Source organism: Primulina huaijiensis, unplaced genomic scaffold (assembly GCF_012295235.1).
Source record: "Primulina huaijiensis isolate GDHJ02 unplaced genomic scaffold, ASM1229523v2 scaffold16847, whole genome shotgun sequence".
Taxonomy (NCBI): Eukaryota; Viridiplantae; Streptophyta; class Magnoliopsida; order Lamiales; family Gesneriaceae; genus Primulina; species Primulina huaijiensis.
In genome coordinates this window covers 39,070-60,178 of record NW_027343420.1, presented here as the reverse complement: position 1 = coordinate 60,178, position 21,109 = coordinate 39,070, and the positions used below count along the sequence as shown (strand labels likewise).

The following is a 21,109-nucleotide window of genomic DNA, read 5'->3' as shown; positions in this document are numbered from 1 at the left end:
TTTAAACACATGTGAACAGATATAGTATATTCAACATTGCTTATGTTTCTACAAAATCAAAAATGGGAAATTTAAAGAAAGAAAAAATGGGAGAGAATGAGGTCTTAATCACACATGTACAGAGTCTCAAAAAAGAGGTTAGAAGTTCAAAAGATGGTGTCAATATGAAGCTTTCTCTTCGAAGGAGCTTTGTCTATCACCTGTTTCTGCAAATCCATGAAAGTCGACCCTATGTGAGCAAACAATCTCCGTAGATTAATCACAGAAAGCTCATTGAAGCTTGCAACCGCCAAATCCGCCTGCCCCAGATCATACCTGCAATTTTTTCCAGAACATTAAGTTTCATGTCTCCAGAGTATGTATATATTGGCATGACTTTGATGCGGAAAATGAAGAAATCTTCCAAGTTAATGGGAATCTTGATCAAAGCAAATACCAAGAGAAGGTAGAAAAAACCATATTCGCAGAAACTCATTTGTAGGCATCCAAGCATCAAGTCAAATTGAAATTAAATTACACAACACATACGCTGGGTGAGCACCAATCAAAGCCACAGCCATCATCGTACAATTGTGAGCTGCAGTTATTCCTCTGGGATCATCCTCAAACACAACACATTTGGAGGGTTTTCGGTCAAGCTGCACAACAAGTTTCAAACATAATTTCATGATTTCCAGGATGTTTAATATAATAATGTGGAAAAGGAGAAGAGTACGCAAGATCCAAGGTAAATGGAACTGGAACCAAGCCAAGAAGCCAATCATCATCTTGTGACACCCCTCACCGTGATATTTCCTAGGCAAAGGCATTTGCATATCAAGCATACACAACTTTCTCTTACTTTTTCCATTGGTACCAATCAGCAGGTGCCAAACATACCTTTACAGCAGCAGAAAGGAACCTATGTGCAATGGAATCCATACCATCTTCCTCGGACACAATGGCCTGCAACTCCAGAAGAGATTACTTAGCTTATTTAAATAAGATACAGTTAGTTTACACCTTTTCACTACATTTCAAGTCACAAGCATTACTTCTATTAAATTTCTGACACATGCGACATAATAGAACGCATATCAATTTTTTGTCCATCAATTGATTTCTGTCAGGCATTTATTCCACAAATGAAAAGCACACGTCCAGTGACATTTTACCAAAGAGAATAACATCCATTTGAACACACAAAAAGAGGATTAAAGTTCCCGAGCACGAAAAATTGGTAGATGTAAATCATAACCATTTCCCATACATGAGATGAAGCCCATCATTAAAAAATAAAGGGGAAAACTCACACACATGGGGGCATAAGACACATTGACAAAGCCTTTCGGGATAGATTGGACTCTGAACATATATGTTGGGGATACTCCTAGTATCAAACAATATTGCAAACACCAAATGAGTAATGATAAGAGTTAAAGGTAGTTAACTCCTGGTACTCAAGGAAGCAAGTTGGCGCATAACAGGGGAAAGTTCTCATTCAAGAAAGGCCACGAGGTCTTCTTTTTCTGTACCTTGATCTTGTAAGCATAAAGAGCAGGGAAAACACGCATCATAATGCACATTTTTATGAGGCATATAATACATGTGGAACTAGACATTGTAGTTTGGTCATAGAGGAAGTTATATCAAAAGAGGCAGGTAACGTGAGTGTTGACTTGTGAAGGAAGAGATTGTCAGGTCCACATGTGAGAGAAATTCCCTGACTGGAAATGAAAAAAAGTAACTGCCATACATAGGTGATGTATGGTTCAAAATTCACCGAAGCTTTTGAATCAAGATAGGGTTCCAAATAAGTACTGGGGCTCCTTGCTGCAATGAATCCCAAGGCGGAATACACCAGAAATAAACCATAATTACGCTCACAGAAAGTAAAGCAGAAAAAAATAAAATTTGAAGTTTATTCAAATATTAATATTGTTATAATAGATACATTAAGATGGTAGTAAACTGAAGCTCTCAGTGTCTAAAAAACTCCATAATGTTCATAGAGTGAGAGAGAGAGAGAGAGAGCAACCTGAAAAAACTTCTTCAAACCCATTCGCTCTAGAGCCTCAACCATGTTTTTGCGATCAAGACTTGATACAACAGCACATGGAATGCGAGATGTAGCTATAGCATCTAACCACTCTTTTAGCCCTTCTATTGGTTCTGAGAGCTACAGAAAACATTGCAATATTAGTTACTGCAACTTAGGAAAACAAAATTCACATGACATTTTACTGAAAAATCTTACTTCCACAAGCTTGTGACAGTACAACTCCGAGAGTCTCAACTTCAGTCTATCCAAATCAGCCTCAGCCATGCCCCAAAGCAAAACCTAAGATTATGTCAAAGACATCAAAACATAAGCTACAAAGCTAAAAGGTCAAAATGTGTGAAGCTTATACAGGGTTAAGCTTGATGTCGATGATACATCCCAAAAAATGGAAACTTGGTATTATTATTTTATCCATAAAAAAGTCTCAGATATACATATACAAACTGCAAAAAATTTCTTCAATTTCCATTCCACTAAGCAAACAAGGATAGGATATTAGGCAGTTAGGTTCATGAACTTTTAGAAGAAGTGAATGAAACTTGACAGTATGTAAAACCACCAGGGATTCCCAAACCTTGCGCAGAACATGATCAGCACCTGCATAATGCAAAACTCTTTGCACACTGTCATCTCTAGGAATTTCCTTTCCTGCACAATAACCCACCCATACATCAACCCAATTTCGAGGAATCTCAAGTGTATGACAAGTCTCTGCTTCATAGCTATGCTACAGAGTACAGACAGAAGTGGTCAATCTATACAAGTGACTAAGATAAAATATCGAGGCCACAAAAAATAGTCTCTATGACAATAATGCGAATATTTTATCTGCTCTAGTGCAAAGACCATTTTTTATGCATGTACCTTGAAATGAAACCTCGGGATGCAAAAACATTGAGGGAACTTCTCAGTTCATTTGTTTATGAATTCCAGAATAAAGAAAAGAAATTCAGATTGAGTTTACTAAATCAATTTTTGAGAGTGCAGATATATAAGTATCTTAGTTGGTCTCAACTATTGTAATCAATACTCAAACACAAGGGTATCATTATTTTCGTCAGAACAAGTTAAACTTACCTTCCTCAGACGCAAGTTTTTCCCAGGCATCCAACTTCAAAGCTCTAGTATTTGCCTGTAATAAAAGATTTGTTAATTAGAAGGCCAGACCACATTGATACAGAAGAATTGTTTGGACATTGAGCAATCAGAACAAAGGATAACATGATTATCTAATAAAAACACGGCCATTTCGCTCTACTATTAGTTATTTTATTTTACAAGTTGAGGTTTCATTTCTGTGATATTGAAGGGCACAGCTATATGGTGGAGAAGCAGTTACATTCTATCAGGAACAGCTAATTTGAAAGGCAAAGCTTAAAAGAGAAGCCTAGCGTAAGCAATTTGATAAAAGGGAAGGCGTCCTTTTAAGACATCAATTTAAACGACGACAATGCTAGTTTCTCGAAAGGCACATGCAAAAGTTTTCATATAAAGTTAGAATTTAGAAGAACAATCAAAGAGATTATCAGCTGGTAAGTGAAACACTGGTGAAAACCAGCAATCCACAATAGTTCAGTATCAATCTCCTTTAGCTTTAAACATCCTTCAAGTTTATGTAAAAGAGTAATTTAAACAGTACAGGCGTAGATTCAGCAATCAGCAGTCAAAAACATGAATATATTTCCCCATATGCAATGGGCTATAATTACTGTTGTAGTATCTAGCGCTGTTGTCACAAGAAAAAGGTAGTGATTGTTGATTCATTTCACAAAAAAAATGGTTCCTCTTACCACATTTTAGGTTGACTATTAGACTTACACAATAAAGAACAGAATCATGAAATCAGTCTTATGCCACCTCTGTTAGTCATTTTCTGAATTTATTAATTTCTTCTAATAAAGAAAGATAGGGCTGATTTCTTGTCAGTATCCCAGTATTTGTGCAGGTCTCCCGCTGAGATTATTACCTTTTTGAATGGCCTACTTTGGATTATTATTATCTCGAAACCCACAAGGAAAGTTTATCAACACAAACTTGGATGGCATCTATAACACAAGAAGTACTCAAATGAGCTTAAACGAATCAACCTGATATTTTTTATCTAGCACCTAAACCACCAGAGATTAGTCAACCACAAGATTACGAAATACGAAGCAACATTAAAAATTAAAATAATTAACACAAATTGTGTAATGTTCCAATAAAAAAATTTCAAGCTTTGCTTTAACTAAAAATTGTTATAAAATATCATTTGGAATCATCATTGCTATCATTATTATATCTCAAAACAGTAGAAATAAAGGAATGTATTTTGGAAAAAGATACGATATCATCAACATTATGATGTTTTTTGAAATGATTTGACTGAGTTTATTTTAAAAAAATTCAAACATTTACCTCAACGTCATTTTATTCTATATGCATAAAGAGCTGGTGATTGAAATCTAAACAACCAAAAAACAATAGGAGTTTTAACCATCTGCGCATTGTTTGTGGGCATAATTCTTTACAGGCTTATAAATGAACTAAGAATTCTGGTATCAGATGGCGCACTATCTTTATTATATTTCTACAAATACAAAATTAATGTATCGAGGTTCTCTATAAGAATAGAACCAAATGGGTATCCTGGATGTTTATCCACCAGGCAAAAAATTAAAAAGAGTGATTAAATGTCTCAACTCTCAAGATTCTCTATCGGAATAGAACCAAATGGGTACCGTGGCTGTTTATCTACCGGGGAATTTTTTTACAAAAAATGAAATTCAATTATTTCATCATAGGAACAGAGGACATGGATAAAATATCCACAAATTTTTCATTAGAGGTATTGAGAAGAGAATGAAACTGATAGAGCTAGTGAATAACTTTTGACCACGTGATAAACATGAAACTTTACCACAACATTATCCCAAGAGAATATAAGACCATAGGCTTCATCAGGTTTCATGGCATATCGAATCCTTTGCAGAAAGCCTTCTTGCATTCTATCATTCAAAAAATCCTATGGGTGACATCAAACAATAAATAATAAATAATAAATAAAAAATTTCACTACAAGACATCAACCATAAATGTGCGGCATATCATAATGACGATCGCTTTCTTTTTCAGCTTAAAGCTTACCACGTCGACTTTAAGTGGCCCTTCAGGTCTAAATGTTTCAAAGCCTTCCCCATATTCAGCTCCAATGACCTACTAGATATTCAGAAAAACTTCATTTCCACGGCGATATTGAATGATATATCTTCCTCAAAATACAACTTTTAGGAATTATATACACTTGAAAGTAACTTTTAAAAAAAAATGGCACAAGCACAGTTCTGTACTTGAATGAACCCGAAAACAAGTAGTCAGCGCTCTGATACCTTAAACAAGCTAAATTCTTTTCAAACCAAACCAAGTCATCCAAACTTACTACACACCAGTTCTCTAGAGATAAGAATAAAAACCAACCAAAAAATACAGAAGAAGAGCAATAAACTATAAATGACACAAACCTAGCATGAAGAAAAAATAAATAAACATAAAAAATAACATAGAAAACGAAAAAATAAAAAGAGCACCTCTTCCATGAAATTTTTTTTGGGCAGGCTCGAAAAACCATTGAGCGACCCATTTTCATTCGGCCCAAAAACGTTTCTTGCAAACATATTACTATTTCCATGCTCTGAGTTTGAGCGGTTCAATCTCTGTTCAGACAGATTTTGAAGAGTTAATAAGGCGATAAATAAACTTCTAAAAAAAAAAGAGAACAATATTAATAAGAAAAAATTTATGGGCAGAAGAGAACCAGTAATCTGAGTGTAGCTGGTAAACGAGGTTGAAACAGCGTCGGAGAGAGAGGAGGGAGAGGGGAACGTGCAAAGCTCAGAGTATTCTCCATTTTTACCAGACACGAGCTACGGAGAGAGTCGTGTTAAAAAGGAGATATTAGTTTGCGGGCTGGGCTTCATTCTCTTTTTTTGGGCCTTTTTTTAATTAATTGGGCCTTTTATGTTTTTTTATGGACCGGAAAATTCAATAGTCCCTACACTTCTTTATTAATTAACTAGGCCTTGAATGGCTCGAATTGATTAGATTTCCATCATTTGTTATTCAATTATATGAGATAATTTATCTGACCAAATTATGTGAGAATACTGTTTATGTTAGAGTTTCGTGGGGAGTTGAAAGACAATGGCAACGCAAGTAAGTCGAATTCAAGTCAGAATTGGCAAATTTTCATGATTATATACTAAGGAAATTTAAAGTGCACTAAGTTTTGAAGATTTGATAATAATTTGGCTCTTCATATATGACAAATCCATATGTTTCAAAATTAATATGAGATAGTTAGTAGTAATTTATAAGAGGACAAAGTAGCCATTCTTGAAAATTACAATTAAGACAATAGATTTTCATGTCTAACATTATATATACTGCCAAACCGGCCATTTTTGGCCGATGCTCGAACACATTGAGACATGGTAGGACCGAAACAAAACCAAAATTTTACATCCCAATAAACAAGAATCCCGACTGAGCTGAACCTGGCAAAAACCCTTTGAAATTCATCGAACTTAGCGGAAAATGGATCGACTCCGAGCGTAAAAGATATTTACCATAGCCAAAATGACTTGCCTCCAATTTATTAGCAATAGCTAACTTTCGAACCCATAGTTTTGAGTTTTTAGTTTTCAGGCTGACTTAGCCAAGGTCGCGCTTGAAACCTGGTTCATGAGAGGAAGGTCCACGTTAATATTGACATTTGCAATCATTTGTAAACCATGAAATTTCTTATACAGTACAGCTGTTACCAATCCATCCAGTCTAGATCATCCTCTATCACATGAGAAGGATAGTAAGCAACCATGATCATCAAATACTTGACTACATCAACGATGTTGTGAATAGAAATGTGAAAGAAATGGTAGGAAAAGAGGCATACAAATCTTCTGAATCAAAGCTCCCATATTTCTCAGTTCCTATCGATCCCGACCCTCCGGAGCTATCAGAGTCATAGTACATCTCAGAGTTCATGTAGTTCTATAACCAAACAAAAAATCCTTTGATCAATAGACGTAATAAAATTAGAAACGAAGATAAAAATGGAGGAAAAATGATCTGACCGGATCATATTTTACAACCTCGGCTGAATCCGCTTCATCATCCACCTACAAAAATGAGAATGACAAATGAAAGACTCATACCATGACCATAATAATAAAAAAAAAGTTGCCCCTTTTCAATTATTAACAACTGTTTATTATTATATTAAGAAAATGCAACCCTCTCCTCGTATACTGTCTGTTTTAAAAACTTATACATGAAAATATTTTTCATCCACTTCCGTAGAATTTTTCCCATCATATACTTGATGATCAGAGTATAGTCATTAACTTGAATTTTAGAAAGAGTAACTAAAATGATACACTACCACTTGTATCTCGCTTTCCTCCAAGATCAAAAGTTTGACATAATCCGAGTTTAGTTTATCAGCCGCAAGAACAAAAGGTTCCCTCTCCTGCAAAACCAACAAATCAAATGTAATCAAATATATTAGTTGTCATTAATGAATAAAATTTGATGTACCAAAAGGACATACTCGCACAAATCTAGTACCTCTTTTGTCATTTTTGTCCATTTCTCATATCCTTTCTTGTGTATTTCAACTTTGTTTCCCTCCTCGAAATCTTTCATAAATTCATCCCTATAGTTTTAAATATATGGTGTAGAGATGTCATTTTATCCATGCGAGCTAACAATTAGATCAATCGAGAAGGATAAATGAACTGATGTACAATGTGAAAGACACCACCTTGTCTCTGAATCAGCAAAGGTATACACAGACAGGTGCGCACATACGTTTTCAGCAATCAGGGGCAAACACAAAGATAAGGTCAAAAAAGGCAAAACCGGGCACCACGGGGGCTGTTCGAGGTACTTGGGGAAGTAAAACATAGATTTCAAAAAAATCAAGCTGAGTATTTCAATTTTTTTCTTTTAATGGAGGTGATCGCCACTCGTCCACCCATATCTTGAACCTAGCATACATATTGGTCAATCGCATTGTGATGGAAATTTTACAACCACCAACAAGAAAATTTCACTGCATTGTGTCCCTCACGTAGTAAGAAAGCGCACAGGACAAATCTAGTCAAGTGAAAACAATAGCAACTGTACTTAAAGTTACGTTTTTCTTTATATCACTTTCTGAAAGTTTCATCTTTCTACATACTAGGAATTAGGACAACATTATTACACATAATAAGCAAACTAAGTTCAGTTCATACGTTCTCATAAAGAATCGCCCAAAATACTATCACACAAGCCATGGCACTGGCACTGGCACCCCTACAATTTGAGCTAAGGGCAGCTTAGAATGTTATTCTCACAAGTGAGAACAAGAACCTAATTAACGCAACAAGATGACATATATCGAGGGGAAAACATACATGAAAAAATGAAAAGCTGATCTGGGTTGATCTTGAATCCTCTGCCCCATAAACTCTACATCCTCACAGCTACTTTTCAGTTTCTTCGTCACATTATTCTTGATTCCACAGTCATGCATGTCAGCCAAAGCAATAGCAACGGAAAGGCCACAATTTTCACTGCGTGTTACATCATATTTCCACACACGTAAACTTTCTCCATGCACAAATACATTCAAATCACAGTCCAATTTATTTGATTTTTAAAGTTAGGAGAATACTGAGAAAAAAGAAAAAGAAACCGACCACTTTAGGAAAGCGCTGCCGTCTGCGCCACGGCGAATCCAATATACCCTTTTTCTGGGGTGCGCCATTGAAGTTGGAAAGTATAGTTTCAAAGATCCTGTAGCTTTTATGTGTTGTTCATAATTGGCGCCCCATTTTGGGATAAATTACTTATAGGCGGGATGAAATTTGTCTCCGCGGTGAAGGATGCTAACATGCGCTGCGGCGTAGGTTATTCGCAAGTCATGTTTTAGTTTTAGTTTTAGTTTTAGTTTTAGTTTTAAGATATTCTATTTGAAATAATATAAGATTTTACATATTTAATAGATAATTAACTAAATCGATACTTTTCAAGAACGTGAAAAGTATTTCGCACTTTCATTTTAAAGAATGAAAAAGCACATCGGAGCTGTCATAACGTAAAGTCGTGTTTTATAATTTGGACAGACGCGTGTCGTGGTGCTGTTGCCTTCTTCACAAAAACCTCCACCATGAGGGAAAACTAAATGTCTAAAATAGTCTTTCATGGAGGACGAATCCAATTTGGCGAAGGGGGTGTTTCGGGGATTCAAGAGTGATTGACATGAAAAGAGAGGATGATGTAATATGAATTGGGGCCAAACAAAGGAATTAATTCGATGAAGAAGGCAAAATCAGTTGCTTAATTTATCATAAAATGTGTTGCCTTTAATCCTGTCAATTGTCAAATCAGCTAGCACAGTTTCAAATAAATTGCAAGTGCTTGTTTAATTGATTTTTGTACAATTTTACAAACTTTATGAATAGGTTTACTTTTCTTATTATTAAAGTTGGTGTGGTTTAATTTATACATATGGATAAGACAGAACAATATACCCATGTTTTATTATAAAACAATACTCCAAATACTTCATTAATCTTTATTCAATATGCTGATCTTTATTTTTGAAATAAAAAGCAGAAGTGCATTAATATGATATTAATATGATATTAAATGTGAGATCACTAGGAATTAATGCTGGAAAAAAGGCACTCCAAATTCATGAAAGGGTTGATATGATCACACAATGCCTGATAGAATCACAATAAACAATGTAAAAGGCCAACAATTAATAATACCAATCATTTTAATCGAGAACAAATCACTAAAACCATGCATGACTGTAATCGAATCTGAATCACTTACACATTCAAGCTGGCTGAGTTCTCTTCTTGGTTTTCTTGATGGAAAGTGGAATTTGAATGAAACCAAACTTCTTCCTTTGCACGACGTACGACTTTTCGACTTCTCCCGTTGATTCTCCTGGATGTAAAATGAGTCGACTTTGCTGCCGCAACATCTGGCTCAAAGAAGCATGCTCACTTCCGATGTGAGTCTCCACACGGTTTCCTACAATTATATTATCCTGCAACATTACTCTCCTCCCTAATATGTCACCCATAGAAGTTGTTCCATTGGACCCATTCTCGTGTCTAGCCTGTGTGTTCCTATGACCCGAATTACGCGAATTTCTGAACTTAAACTTTGAGTGACGATTTTCTTCCACCGAGCCCTCTTCACGGTTGCCTAAATCCAGCGCTTGGGATTGCTTGTTTTCTTGTTTCCTTTCCTCGAATTTCTCCAAATCACCATTTTTTCTTTGAGTTGTGTTTGAATCAATGAATTTAGTCTTACATGTATCCTGATCAACTTGTTGCGCTTTTTGAGTAAGCAAACGATACTCTTCACACGACAGGGTGATCCCTTTAGTGCGATCCAACGCATTTGATGAAGAATTCTCAGTACTTTTTTCATAAATTGCAATGGCTTGAATCGCTTTAGCAGCTTCCTCCATTTTCTTGGCTGCATTTAGCCTCATCTCTGCCATTTTTATACTGTTTTTCGTACGTTCTATCTCTGCCATTGCCTTCATGACTTCATACCTCGAAGCTTCTGTCATTTTCTTGAACTGCTCGGTTTCGAAGTCAACCCGCTTCGGTTCCGTAGCAGTATGGGTGTAATTCTCCAACGTGTTTCTGCTAAACAAGGCTCCTTCCGAATCGGGCACCTGAATTTTAACCGTTCTCTCGAGTAAACTCTTGTCTTTCCTCATTTTTTTGTTCAAAGACTCTACGGATTCTTGAATTAGAGCAAGATCAATAGATGTTTTGCTTAGGTTCAGTTTAGCTCGATCTAACTCCAAAAACATGGAACCAGTTGACCGCTGAGGAGACGGACTTAGATTTTCATTTGAATAATGAATCACATTTCTTGCCAAATTCAGATCAGGGCTGGCAAAAAATGAAGAGAATTCAGGCATGAAATTGAGTTTTAAACCTGAGACGAATCTTTTCGCTGCTTCGAGTTGTTTTAAGACATCGAGTGTTTCTTGTTCTTTGATTATCAGATCTTTCTCCAGCTGCGCTGCTTGTTCCCCAATGATATGCACGTTAAAGTCCTCGGAGTCATGCTGCAAATAACATTTATAACCTTTAGCCGTAGTAAGTGTTTAAAAAACAAAACAAAATAATCGAACGGTGAAACTTAAAAATAAATTATACAATATTACTAATTAAATTATCAAAAAACTATGAAGCAAGTCAAACATGCTCTAAATTATTCCCACTAACATAAATAATGCGGTCATTAAAAAAACAAACAAACATGGGATCATCAAAATGTAATAACTAACACGATCAGCAGATAAACGGAGCAGATGATTCGGTATCCATGGACCACTGCCGCCGAACCGGTCCACCGCCTCCTTCACCGACTCGAACGGCGGCGAAGTGTCAATCTCCACACGTGGGTTCACAATCTTTTTCGTTTCGGTCAAAGCTGCAGATTCCGAAGTTTCCTCCATAACACTCGAGAAAAGTTTTCTGAAAGAAGGGCCTTTAAATTTCAGTGTGAAATTATCTCGGGATTCAGAATGTTATACATTTATAGAGATATATCCTTGATTTTGGTTTGGAAACTGAAATTATCAAAGTGATCAGTATCAGAATTCAAGAAATGGGTCGTCTGAAGGTGGCTGTAATGATGATGTTTGGAGGGTAAAAGAAGATGGAAAAAAGGGAATGGCGTAAAGTTATATACAATTTCATGCTGCAATAAAGAGAGAACTAGAGCGTACACAAGCTGTGTGACAACATGTGCACGCAGCTCATGCTTCTTATTTAAATCGTAGATAAATATTTCTTTAATTTATACTATACGTGGCCTCGGAAACGAATCAAATTCAAGTATACTGTATACATGTCTGAAAATATTGAATTATCGTGTGGGCACGAAGTTGGAGGAATGAGCAAACAAGGAATATGAAAAGGACTACGCTTATAAAGGAAAAGGAAGCAAGATTTTTACTTTGTCGAGTGAATTATATATACAAAGTTGTGAGAAAATTTTGTACCGAAAGCATGCATGCTGCACAGGGGCGGCCACTAAAAAAAACGGAGCCCTTAGCGATTCAATTAGAGAAATCATCGTAATTTCGAATCTGCCCACGGATTTCTTTAGGAAAATTATCAAAGCTTTATGAAATTGTAGTAAAATAACGATGATTTTCTTTAAATTGTCGCTATGTTTAGCAACACTTTAACTTGAATCGTCATTGTTTTTAGCGGTAGTTTCAGAAAACGGTCGGTAGTAGTAACGATACTTCATAATTCATAGCAAAATTTTGGCGACAGTTCTTAAAATCGCCGCCAGTACAAGAGTACTCCAAGAGAATAGTATAGTAATTTAAATCGCCGCAAGTACAAGAGTCCAAGAGAATAGTATAGTAATTTTAAGAATTGTCGCCAAAATTTTGCAAAGGTTCATTATAATTTTTGCCACTGTTTGTTTTCGTCGCAAATTCAAAATATGAATATCTTGATGAAATTTTGTGACGGGCTACATAACGATGGTTTCTAAAAGTATGTCACACAACAATGGTTTAGCTAAAAAACCATCGCAAATCGCTAATAAAAACTCTATCTCATTTCCTACCGCGATTTTCGCTCATGACTATCTCTAGTAATGACGAATTTTTGTCCTTTTTTCAAATTTCGTGTATTTAATTATACTTTTATCGTAAATCATCATTAAGTCGTCACTCATTGCAACAGCTCCTCTCATCAATATTGTTGCTAGAATAACGACAGTTTTATGAATATCATCACTAAGTTTGTTAGGGACATATAAAAAACGGCAACGACTAGATAATATATTAGCTGACGGGCAAACTCCGTTTTTTTTGTAGTGGGCATGATGCATGCACACGTATGCGTCGCGTTGATAAAATGAAGTTGCTAATGTCAAACAGAGTTCAATTGGTGCACAGGTCTCATGCTCGACAAAGGCAGTGCGATCCCCACAATCCCACCAACAAGCTGATATATGTGTATTTATTTTGTACCGAATAAAGCAAAGGCACACAAAAAGGAACACCAACTGAGTTGCTTTTGCGAATACATTATTAAGGGCACGACTGTTGGCGGAAACCTTTTGCGTGATTACAGGACCAAACATAGGCCAATTAAGGAACACGAGTCATTAGAACTAGCCAGGTTTTATCACCAACAATAGGACAACAAAAGCCATATTTGCTGAATGTCGTGTTTCATTTTATTATATATGATTTTCATGAACATTTTCAGACGTATAAAATTCAAATCCATAATCTCATAGGTGTTATTCTCAGTAATGGAATTTGTTGGAACTTTTGATGTTGACAGAGATATATATTTTCATAAAAAAAAAATACATAGTTTAAATAGGGCATTTTTATTAAAACCAACTTTCTAAAGTTTTTTTTTTTTTACATACAATTCGGAAACAATTTTAATTTTTCGACACGAAGCAAAAAAAGAGCTATCCTCTTAGTAAAAGTGGAGAAGNGAGGGAAGAAAGCAATTTTTTAAAGATTAAAAATATTCCTTCCATCTAAACATTTTGGTTTGGAACATGTGATGAAATGGAATCAAAGGAGCAATAGTTTTGATTGACGATTTATTTGCATTGATGAGTCAACCTCACTAATTTTCATGATTAGTAATAATGAAATGTTATCATTTTTTTCTGAAACAGAAGCTGGCTTATCATTCTTGCTTGCAAGGGTAAGTTTCGATGTCAAAGGTTAAAGGCATTTGCAATAATAATATGTTAGTTTGGAGCCATAATGATCACGAAGAGATCCTCTCCAATTCCATGGGTGCATCCATAGTAACAAGCAGTGACGGAGCCAGGTTTTCGTTTCTACCCGAGTTAAAATTTTCTAAACCATGATTGAGTTTATATTGACAAATGTAGCCCCGAACTACTGAAAAATAAGACAAAATTTTATATATAAAAAATATCGAAAAAAAACAAATCACTCGGGCGACCACCCAGACGGAGCAATGTGTGGCTCTGCCCATGGTAACAAGATCAAGCTTGTTTTTCATCACTGGGTAGCACTGTCGTGCATAAATCCCGGGTATCGAATGCTCCACCTAAATTTTCTTCACATATAATTGTATAATTGATCGAAAGATATAGATGTTGTTTGCAAATGATTAAAATAAGTGATTATGAATTTTTACGTTACAAAGTTGTGATAATCACTTTTTATGAAGTATTTGCAAACAATGTTATATAATTCTTGTATATGTTGTTTGGGAGAGGGGATATCACCAGATTTTTTTCAAGGAACACCCTTTTTTAATAAAAAGAAATTATACAAAATTAAAAATAAATTCATTTGAAGACATTGGATCAAATGTCTTTTCCTTGGCTATAGAGGTGTAGAATAAGCTAGGTTTGTCACTTGGCCGGCCCAACCATAAAAATATGGTAGATTGAGTTGATAATTTTCCGACCTATCAAATTATACATAAAATTGGTTAAACTCGCTCTTTATCCAGTTTTAACATCTCAATTTGGCTATCTTCTAGTCTCCTTTCACGATGTTCCCTCAGACCATCACAAAATATAAGGTCTGGTGTGTATTTTGAAATATTTTTGAAATACTATTTTAGTTGTTTATTCGTCGATAATAATGGATTTCAAAATCTTTTTTGATGAAATTGGATAATTTTCTAAGTCCAGTACTTTGATTCAAATTTGTCGATCCGACCATACACTAAATGCATACAACGTAGTGGCAAATTTGTTTGATAATTAAAGAGAACCGGATTTATTTTATTTTTATTTTTTTGTGGGGCATGGGATTGAACAATTAGGATGTAGATATACCTGTAGCCAGAGCAAGAAAAACAAGCACAAAGATAAATTGCAGTCTGAAACAAATGCTATCTTCGTAGAATTTGTAGCTAATTATTGGTTGAAATCGCCTTTTATACAAGGTTTTTTTAAAAAATAAATAAATAAATTTTAGTAAATAGTCGCAAAATCTGGTAATACACATAATTTCACGATTTTACAAAAATATAACAGAGGTACTTGCCTCATTCTCGTTAACTTGAAAACAATTAGATTTGTCAATTGGCAAATTCCAAATAAGTAGAAAGAAATAGGTTCTGTGATGTTTCCACAGAAAAGAGGAGTGGATACCATTTGTTGCTTACAATTATTTTGCGGGCCTTGAAATAATTTGGTCAGCACAAACGGGTCGTGGCTTCCTCTCATATTTTAGTCATTCGAATGGTGAAAGTTTGCAATTTGCATAACTATAAAAACTAACAAAACCGAAACCAAGAAGCCAAACCATGTGATTTTTAAGGCCATTATTTCATATTATAAGCTCTCTCTCATTTAATCTACCTCACCGAGGTCCGAAAGAATCCCACTGCTATTTCATAATGATGGTTGACTCGTTACAGTGGATAAGCTTATCCATGGTAGACTAGAGACCCATATATAATTCCTCAATTACACCAAAAATTTCAATACAAATTCATAAACAGTGCAGAGAATGAGTCTGAATTATATCTATAATGCAACAGGAATAGTTAGTAAGACGTGCATCACTTCAATGCATCACTTTGAGGATGTACAAGGATTCTATGTGCTGTTACTCCTACTTCAATACTAATGTCGCTCTGACCTCTCCAAATCCAATTCATCTTGTGAGATTTCCTCTTCAGCCAGTTCAAACTCATCAACCTCTTTAAAATATGCTCTCTGCTGTTCGATAAAATCTAGTGGCAAGCAGCTTTCATCACCAGTTTTTGGTCGAGGGCATTGCTTCTGCAAATTAATACAGTGTTGGACGTTAGCAAGCACAAAAAAATTTGATCACACGGAGACAGTACACGAGATTTATTTTACAAAAAATGGTATTTAACGAGAATGCTCTCATAATAGTTAGTTTCTGATCTCTCCACTAAGTTCATATGATGGAAGAATAATGCAAGTCATATCTCCACTCCCAGTGGACTATATGCGCAATGCTCCGTCCACATATCCGTGCAAATGAGAATCCATGTAATATTTTATCCTCAGCTAGCAAGGCCTTCACATCAGTTTTTGCTGGACAAAACTAGTTAATCCAAGTCAATTGCATAGTTCTATTTGCACTATAGTAGGATAGGGGTATTACAGCATATTTATTCCTTACTAGTAGTTTAATTTAATCAGAAGAAACATGTTCATGCTTAAACATTGGAATTAGAACCGTGTTTCTTTCTGCCGAGAAAAGAAAAAACCATGCAAACCTTTTTATGTTTTGGGCGGGGAACAGTAAGTGACTTCGATGACTTCACGTCTCCAGCTTCAACAAAATCATTCCTGAATGAGAGAAAAATATCAACAAGAGTGAAGACTGAAGAACAAGAAACTTACCTTGAAAAACAACAGACTGATGACAAACTGAAAGCAGAAATATTGGTGCAAAACACAAGGTACTTTTACAGCATATGAAATCACATGTTCCTATGATAAGAAACAGGTTATTTAGTACACATAACTGAGCACGTCACGTAAATACAATATGCTCCGAGAGATTTGTAACATAGTGCAAATGCTAAATCAGGTAAACATCCAAACAATCTTAAATCTTACAAAAACTTGATTGGGTAAATGCAGAGTGGGAGTGTGTACATTCATGTGTGTGAGCATAAATGGAAAGACACACTTACTGTATTTTTTGGGTCCTCCTCATTGGGGGGCAACTAGAGGCCCCGGTGTCTTTTTTTCTCTTTACGTTTTTTCTCCTTGTAGGATGGCAATTTACTGTCACAGCTGCAGATGACCCCTCAACCATGTTAAGCGGAGCGAGAATGGCCTTCCCTTTCTCCCTTGTTTTTTCAGGCGAATAGCCAGAATGGTTAAGAGACTTCAGTTTCTCTTTTGTTTTCTCAACAAGAAAGCCATTAGTATTGAGGGGTGCTTTCCTTACAGCTTTTGCCATTTGAACTGACGAGCCAGGAAGTTCAAGAATCACTTCTCCTTCATCCTTTTTTTTATTAAATGAATAGCTTGAATGGTTGGTAATTCCCTTCCCTGGCTCCTCTGTTTTATTCTTTGAGCAACCAGGATCGTTCAGATTTGCATTCCTATTCTCTCTTTCCTCGTGTGAGCAGGTAGAAGGATTGAGAACTCCCTTTCTAAAACCTTTGACTTTCTCAAAAGACCCACTAAAGAGACTAAAATTTCCCATATTGTTTCCCTCTGTTTTCTCAAGTGAAGAACAAGGTTTTCCAATTCCCCGATGAGGTGTGAAACTGAACTGTCCGACAATCGCCTTCCCTTTGTCTTTCTTATTGGCTAGAGGAGTGAAACTATCAGTCATGCCACAAATTTTTCTTTCATTCTTACAGTAACCAGTAGTCTGTCTTCCCTCGTATACAATATCCTTATTTCCCATGTCACCTTCAGTAAACATTAAGATATAAATAAATTCTTTCAACTTTGCAATCATGGTACATGCTCCACCCAAAATGCACCAATACGCATAATTAATTAAGATTACAAGTTAAACAGAAATGTAGAACACTAACAAATCACAGAAAATAATTGAGGTCAGCTACTCCACCATTCATTTTTTAAAATACATATACAAGTATAAACAATCTCTTACGCAAGTTTGAACCCAAATAACTGGATTCACTGAAATTCCGGAAAAGTTTTTCCATCGATAAGCACAAGACAGAGAAAACGATTCCAGATCAACATTCAACAATTAGCAAGTAAATTATCACACCAAGTAACTAAAAACTCACGCCCTCGATTGCAGTCCTACATCACATTAAATAAACACAAAAGCAGAAATTAGCATTACGAGATTGAAGTAGAAGGGAAACTTACGATTCTGAAATCGCACAGTTCTCGAAGTCAGGGCATGGGCATCGTTGACGGAAGACCCGATACTAGTATCGGACCTGGTATCAACTCCATTTAAAGTGGGGGACGAATCCGGGCAAACTTTCTGGCCTCTGAAACCAGGATTGGACTTCAAAATCAAAGTTCGACTGGAATTGGAACCAGATGAGGAGACGAGCTTGCGGAGGGTTGAGGTGGGGATGAGATCGTACGCGTTCGTAATGTCTGAAAAGGGTTTTCTCTTGCGATTCTCCATACTTTCCTTCCAAGTTGAACTGGGTTCTGTGTGAATTATCCTGATTCGATCAGGGGAACTCGAAGGATGCTGAGGAAGATGGCGGGAAAATTGGTTGAGGTCTGCAAGGGAATGCAGGTACGGAGAATGTTCACGAAACTAGTTCTCTTTCTCTGGAACCCTCCATGTGTAAAAGAAAAATTTGAAGTTCATGCTTACATAACATTTTTGTTATTATAAAATGAGAAATTACATTAAATTTATTTTTGAGATTAAAATATATTTGAGATAGTTTTCGAATCTAACCGTTTGTAATTATCATTATACATTAACATTTAAAATTATACTAGATTTATATTAACATCGATGTTAAAAAGAGACATTCATCGTACTCGATGTAATTTTGATCTTTCAATAACGAATTACGCAACATGATTTATGTGAAAAACAATACACACGTGATTATGGGAGATAAATTCGACGAAGTTTATGTTGGCAATAGCAATTAGTATTGTCACGAATTTTTACCATTTGTGAGGAAAAATGTATGAGATAATTTTAGGAATCAATGTCTTTTGGATCATGAACAAGTGTGTATTATACTTGGCTCCATATGATTTTCTATAATGATCCGTTTCCGAAAGTGACAGTCCTCATTAGCACCTAGGATGCTTGGAAGGCAACTCTTTTCCTGAGAATGAACGAGGCTCTGAAGGCCAAAGAGCTGGAGGATGGTCTTACTGGAATGGGACTTTCTTCTTACAGAAATTTGTTAGATTTCTTATTGTTTTTGTTTTGTTTCTCTTTGGTCCTCCAAGAATGACTTAGTAAGATACATTTGTATCGTCGAATAATTTGAAATCCGTATTTCAAACTATTTACTCGAATCAAATACGAAAAAGAGAAAATGGAAGAAGCTCTTGAATTGGTAAGATGCGATGGTTAACCCCAGATGCGAAATTTTGTGTGTGGAGTCCTTGAATCATTGAATTGGTTTCCTGATATGGTTTCTTTGGTTCTTTGTTCTTGTTCTCCAATACGATGCACTTTCCTGTTGCATGTCGGATACGGGATTCGAGATTTCCTTTGGCTTATATATACATGTGTGTGTGTGTGCGCGCCAGTTAAAATTTGGCAAATTGACAATTTTAGTCGCATTGAGGTGTATCATTTTTAGTCATATATATTTTGTCGAATCAATTATAATACTGTCAAATTTAGTAATTTTCATCAAAAGATATAATTAATTGACTAATTTCATTATTTTTTAAAATATTTTATTAAACACATATACATGCATGTTACTAGATATTTTTTCCACAAAGTTGTTATAAAAAATTTAACATGATATTAATTATTTAATCACGCGATTAAAATGAGAAATATTAAAATCGATAGTTGGAATATGATTTACAATTAATTTAATAAAACCCACGGTGTAATATTATATACATGAATTACGCATGTTGAAAAATGAAGACCAAACACCTGGCCACGGCCTAAAAAATGTAACCAATTACGTCATCAATTATTTCCTTTGCTAGTCTCGCATTTTTTGCGAAGGAACTAGCAAAAGAGGTTCATGACGGTATCTTTTTGTTTTATAAAATTACTGTTAATATTAAAAAGTATATTTGAAGATCGATTAATATATTATAAATTTATTGTACATATTTATGTACTTATTTGATATATTATTTTTTATGTTTCAATACATCTAATAGGTAAATATCATATAATCGATCGTCACATAAATATAATAAATCATATCAAAAATATATATATGTTGAGTTGGTCTCATGTGAGACCGTCTCACGGATCATAATCTGTGAGACGGATCAACACTATCCATATTCACAATAAAAAGTAATACTCTTAGCATAAAAAGCAATACTTTTTCATGGATGACCCAAATAAGAGATCCGTCTCACAAATACGACCCGTGAAACCGTATCATACAAGTTTTTGCCATATATGTTTATTAATTATATTTGCCGACAACTTCTTGTTTATAGATTGAGTGTGCACCTTATAATTTATTATTTAACACTTCTATTGTGTGTATTTGGATATTTACTTATTTAGCCTTACTATGTATAATTACTAAACTAACCCTAATTTTCACTTTAAAAACTAGTGCACGGAACACGAACAACAGCGTGCAAGATAAATATGATCTAATGTCATGTATGACTTTTCCGTTCTCATATCTTCCAATATGCATCGCTTTAGTCAACATATTTAGAATTAGTTATGTTTCGGTTCACCTTTTTGTTGGTTGAGAAAGTACCCAGCCACCTATTTTAGGAGGTATGTTTAGTTAATTTTATGTATAATTTGACATAACGGGGTGGATGAACTGCTATTTGTCCGGGCTAGACGACTATCATTTTATAAGATTGAAAATTTTCAACTCAATCAATCACTTTTATATAACGATTTCACGTGCTTCCATCAGCCATTGGTCCATTTGCATTATAAAATAATGAGATAGTGAGAAGATTTTTAGTGAGCAATTTATATTATGCAACTTAATAATGATATAAGAGTAGTAAAAAAATTTATGCAAAAACTTGTGTGAGACGGTATCACGGGTCGTATTTTGTGAGACAGATATCTTATTTAGGTCATCCATGAAAAAATAATACTTTTTATGTTGAGAGTATTATTTTTTTATTGTGAATATCGATAGGGTTGATTCGTCTCACAGATGAAGATTCGTGAGACCGTTTCACAAGAGACCTACTCAAAAATTTATGATACAACATATTTTTTTATCGATATATTTAAAATAATTTTTATATTACTTTTATGTTTACAAAAAACATACTATTATTCTTTTAAAAAATTATCTCCAGTCATTATTTTGAAAAAATGAGGACAAACGGTTCTTTAAAAATGTCGATTCATCTAATAAATAACATAAA

The 21,109-nt window shown here is 35.1% G+C and overlaps 4 protein-coding genes across 13 annotated transcripts; all 4 read right to left on the bottom strand.

Annotated features, from left to right (window-relative positions):
- LOC140965928 (5-amino-6-(5-phospho-D-ribitylamino)uracil phosphatase, chloroplastic-like) lies at positions 1 to 7,069 on the bottom strand. Of its 9 annotated transcripts, none has more exons than XM_073426192.1 (12): positions 6,972 to 7,069; positions 6,646 to 6,753; positions 5,608 to 5,733; positions 5,168 to 5,236; positions 4,941 to 5,045; positions 3,119 to 3,173; positions 2,601 to 2,689; positions 2,237 to 2,320; positions 2,018 to 2,158; positions 880 to 945; positions 529 to 638; positions 1 to 315 (listed from the first exon to the last, which is right to left on the bottom strand). In XM_073426192.1, exons 2-12 carry the CDS (start codon positions 6,646 to 6,648, stop codon positions 147 to 149), a joined length of 1,017 nt encoding a protein of 338 aa, XP_073282293.1. In that variant the 5' UTR covers positions 6,649 to 6,753; positions 6,972 to 7,069; the 3' UTR covers positions 1 to 146. The 9 variants fall into 9 exon arrangements, 6 of the variants coding, with proteins under 6 accessions (XP_073282293.1, XP_073282291.1, XP_073282292.1 ...); XR_012173185.1 differs by lacking the exon at positions 6,972 to 7,069 and adding an exon at positions 716 to 795 and having other exon boundaries at positions 211 to 315; positions 5,835 to 6,716; XR_012173186.1 differs by lacking the exon at positions 6,972 to 7,069 and adding an exon at positions 745 to 795 and having other exon boundaries at positions 211 to 315; positions 5,835 to 6,716.
- On the bottom strand, positions 6,914 to 8,831 carry LOC140965947 (high mobility group B protein 7). Its single transcript, XM_073426233.1, has 6 exons — positions 8,764 to 8,831; positions 8,479 to 8,670; positions 7,646 to 7,733; positions 7,461 to 7,547; positions 7,153 to 7,197; positions 6,914 to 7,069 (listed from the first exon to the last, which is right to left on the bottom strand). Exons 1-6 carry the CDS (start codon positions 8,829 to 8,831, stop codon positions 6,914 to 6,916), a joined length of 636 nt encoding a protein of 211 aa, XP_073282334.1.
- A 914-nt stretch (positions 8,832 to 9,745) lies between these two features.
- LOC140965925 (WEB family protein At2g40480-like) lies at positions 9,746 to 12,160 on the bottom strand. The gene is made up of 2 exons (XM_073426182.1): positions 11,394 to 12,160; positions 9,746 to 11,171 (listed from the first exon to the last, which is right to left on the bottom strand). The coding sequence occupies exons 1-2, from the start codon at positions 11,562 to 11,564 to the stop codon at positions 9,912 to 9,914; spliced, it is 1,431 nt and encodes a 476-aa protein (XP_073282283.1). The 5' UTR covers positions 11,565 to 12,160; the 3' UTR covers positions 9,746 to 9,911.
- A 3,297-nt stretch (positions 12,161 to 15,457) lies between these two features.
- LOC140965926 (uncharacterized) lies at positions 15,458 to 18,379 on the bottom strand. 2 transcript variants are annotated; one of them, XM_073426183.1, is made up of 4 exons: positions 17,933 to 18,379; positions 16,765 to 17,497; positions 16,342 to 16,414; positions 15,458 to 15,874 (listed from the first exon to the last, which is right to left on the bottom strand). In XM_073426183.1, the coding sequence occupies exons 1-4, from the start codon at positions 18,201 to 18,203 to the stop codon at positions 15,716 to 15,718; spliced, it is 1,236 nt and encodes a 411-aa protein (XP_073282284.1). In that variant the 5' UTR covers positions 18,204 to 18,379; the 3' UTR covers positions 15,458 to 15,715. The 2 variants fall into 2 exon arrangements, with proteins under 2 accessions (XP_073282284.1, XP_073282285.1); XM_073426184.1 differs by lacking the exon at positions 15,458 to 15,874 and having other exon boundaries at positions 16,342 to 16,558.
- Positions 18,380 to 21,109: the final 2,730 nt, after the last annotated feature.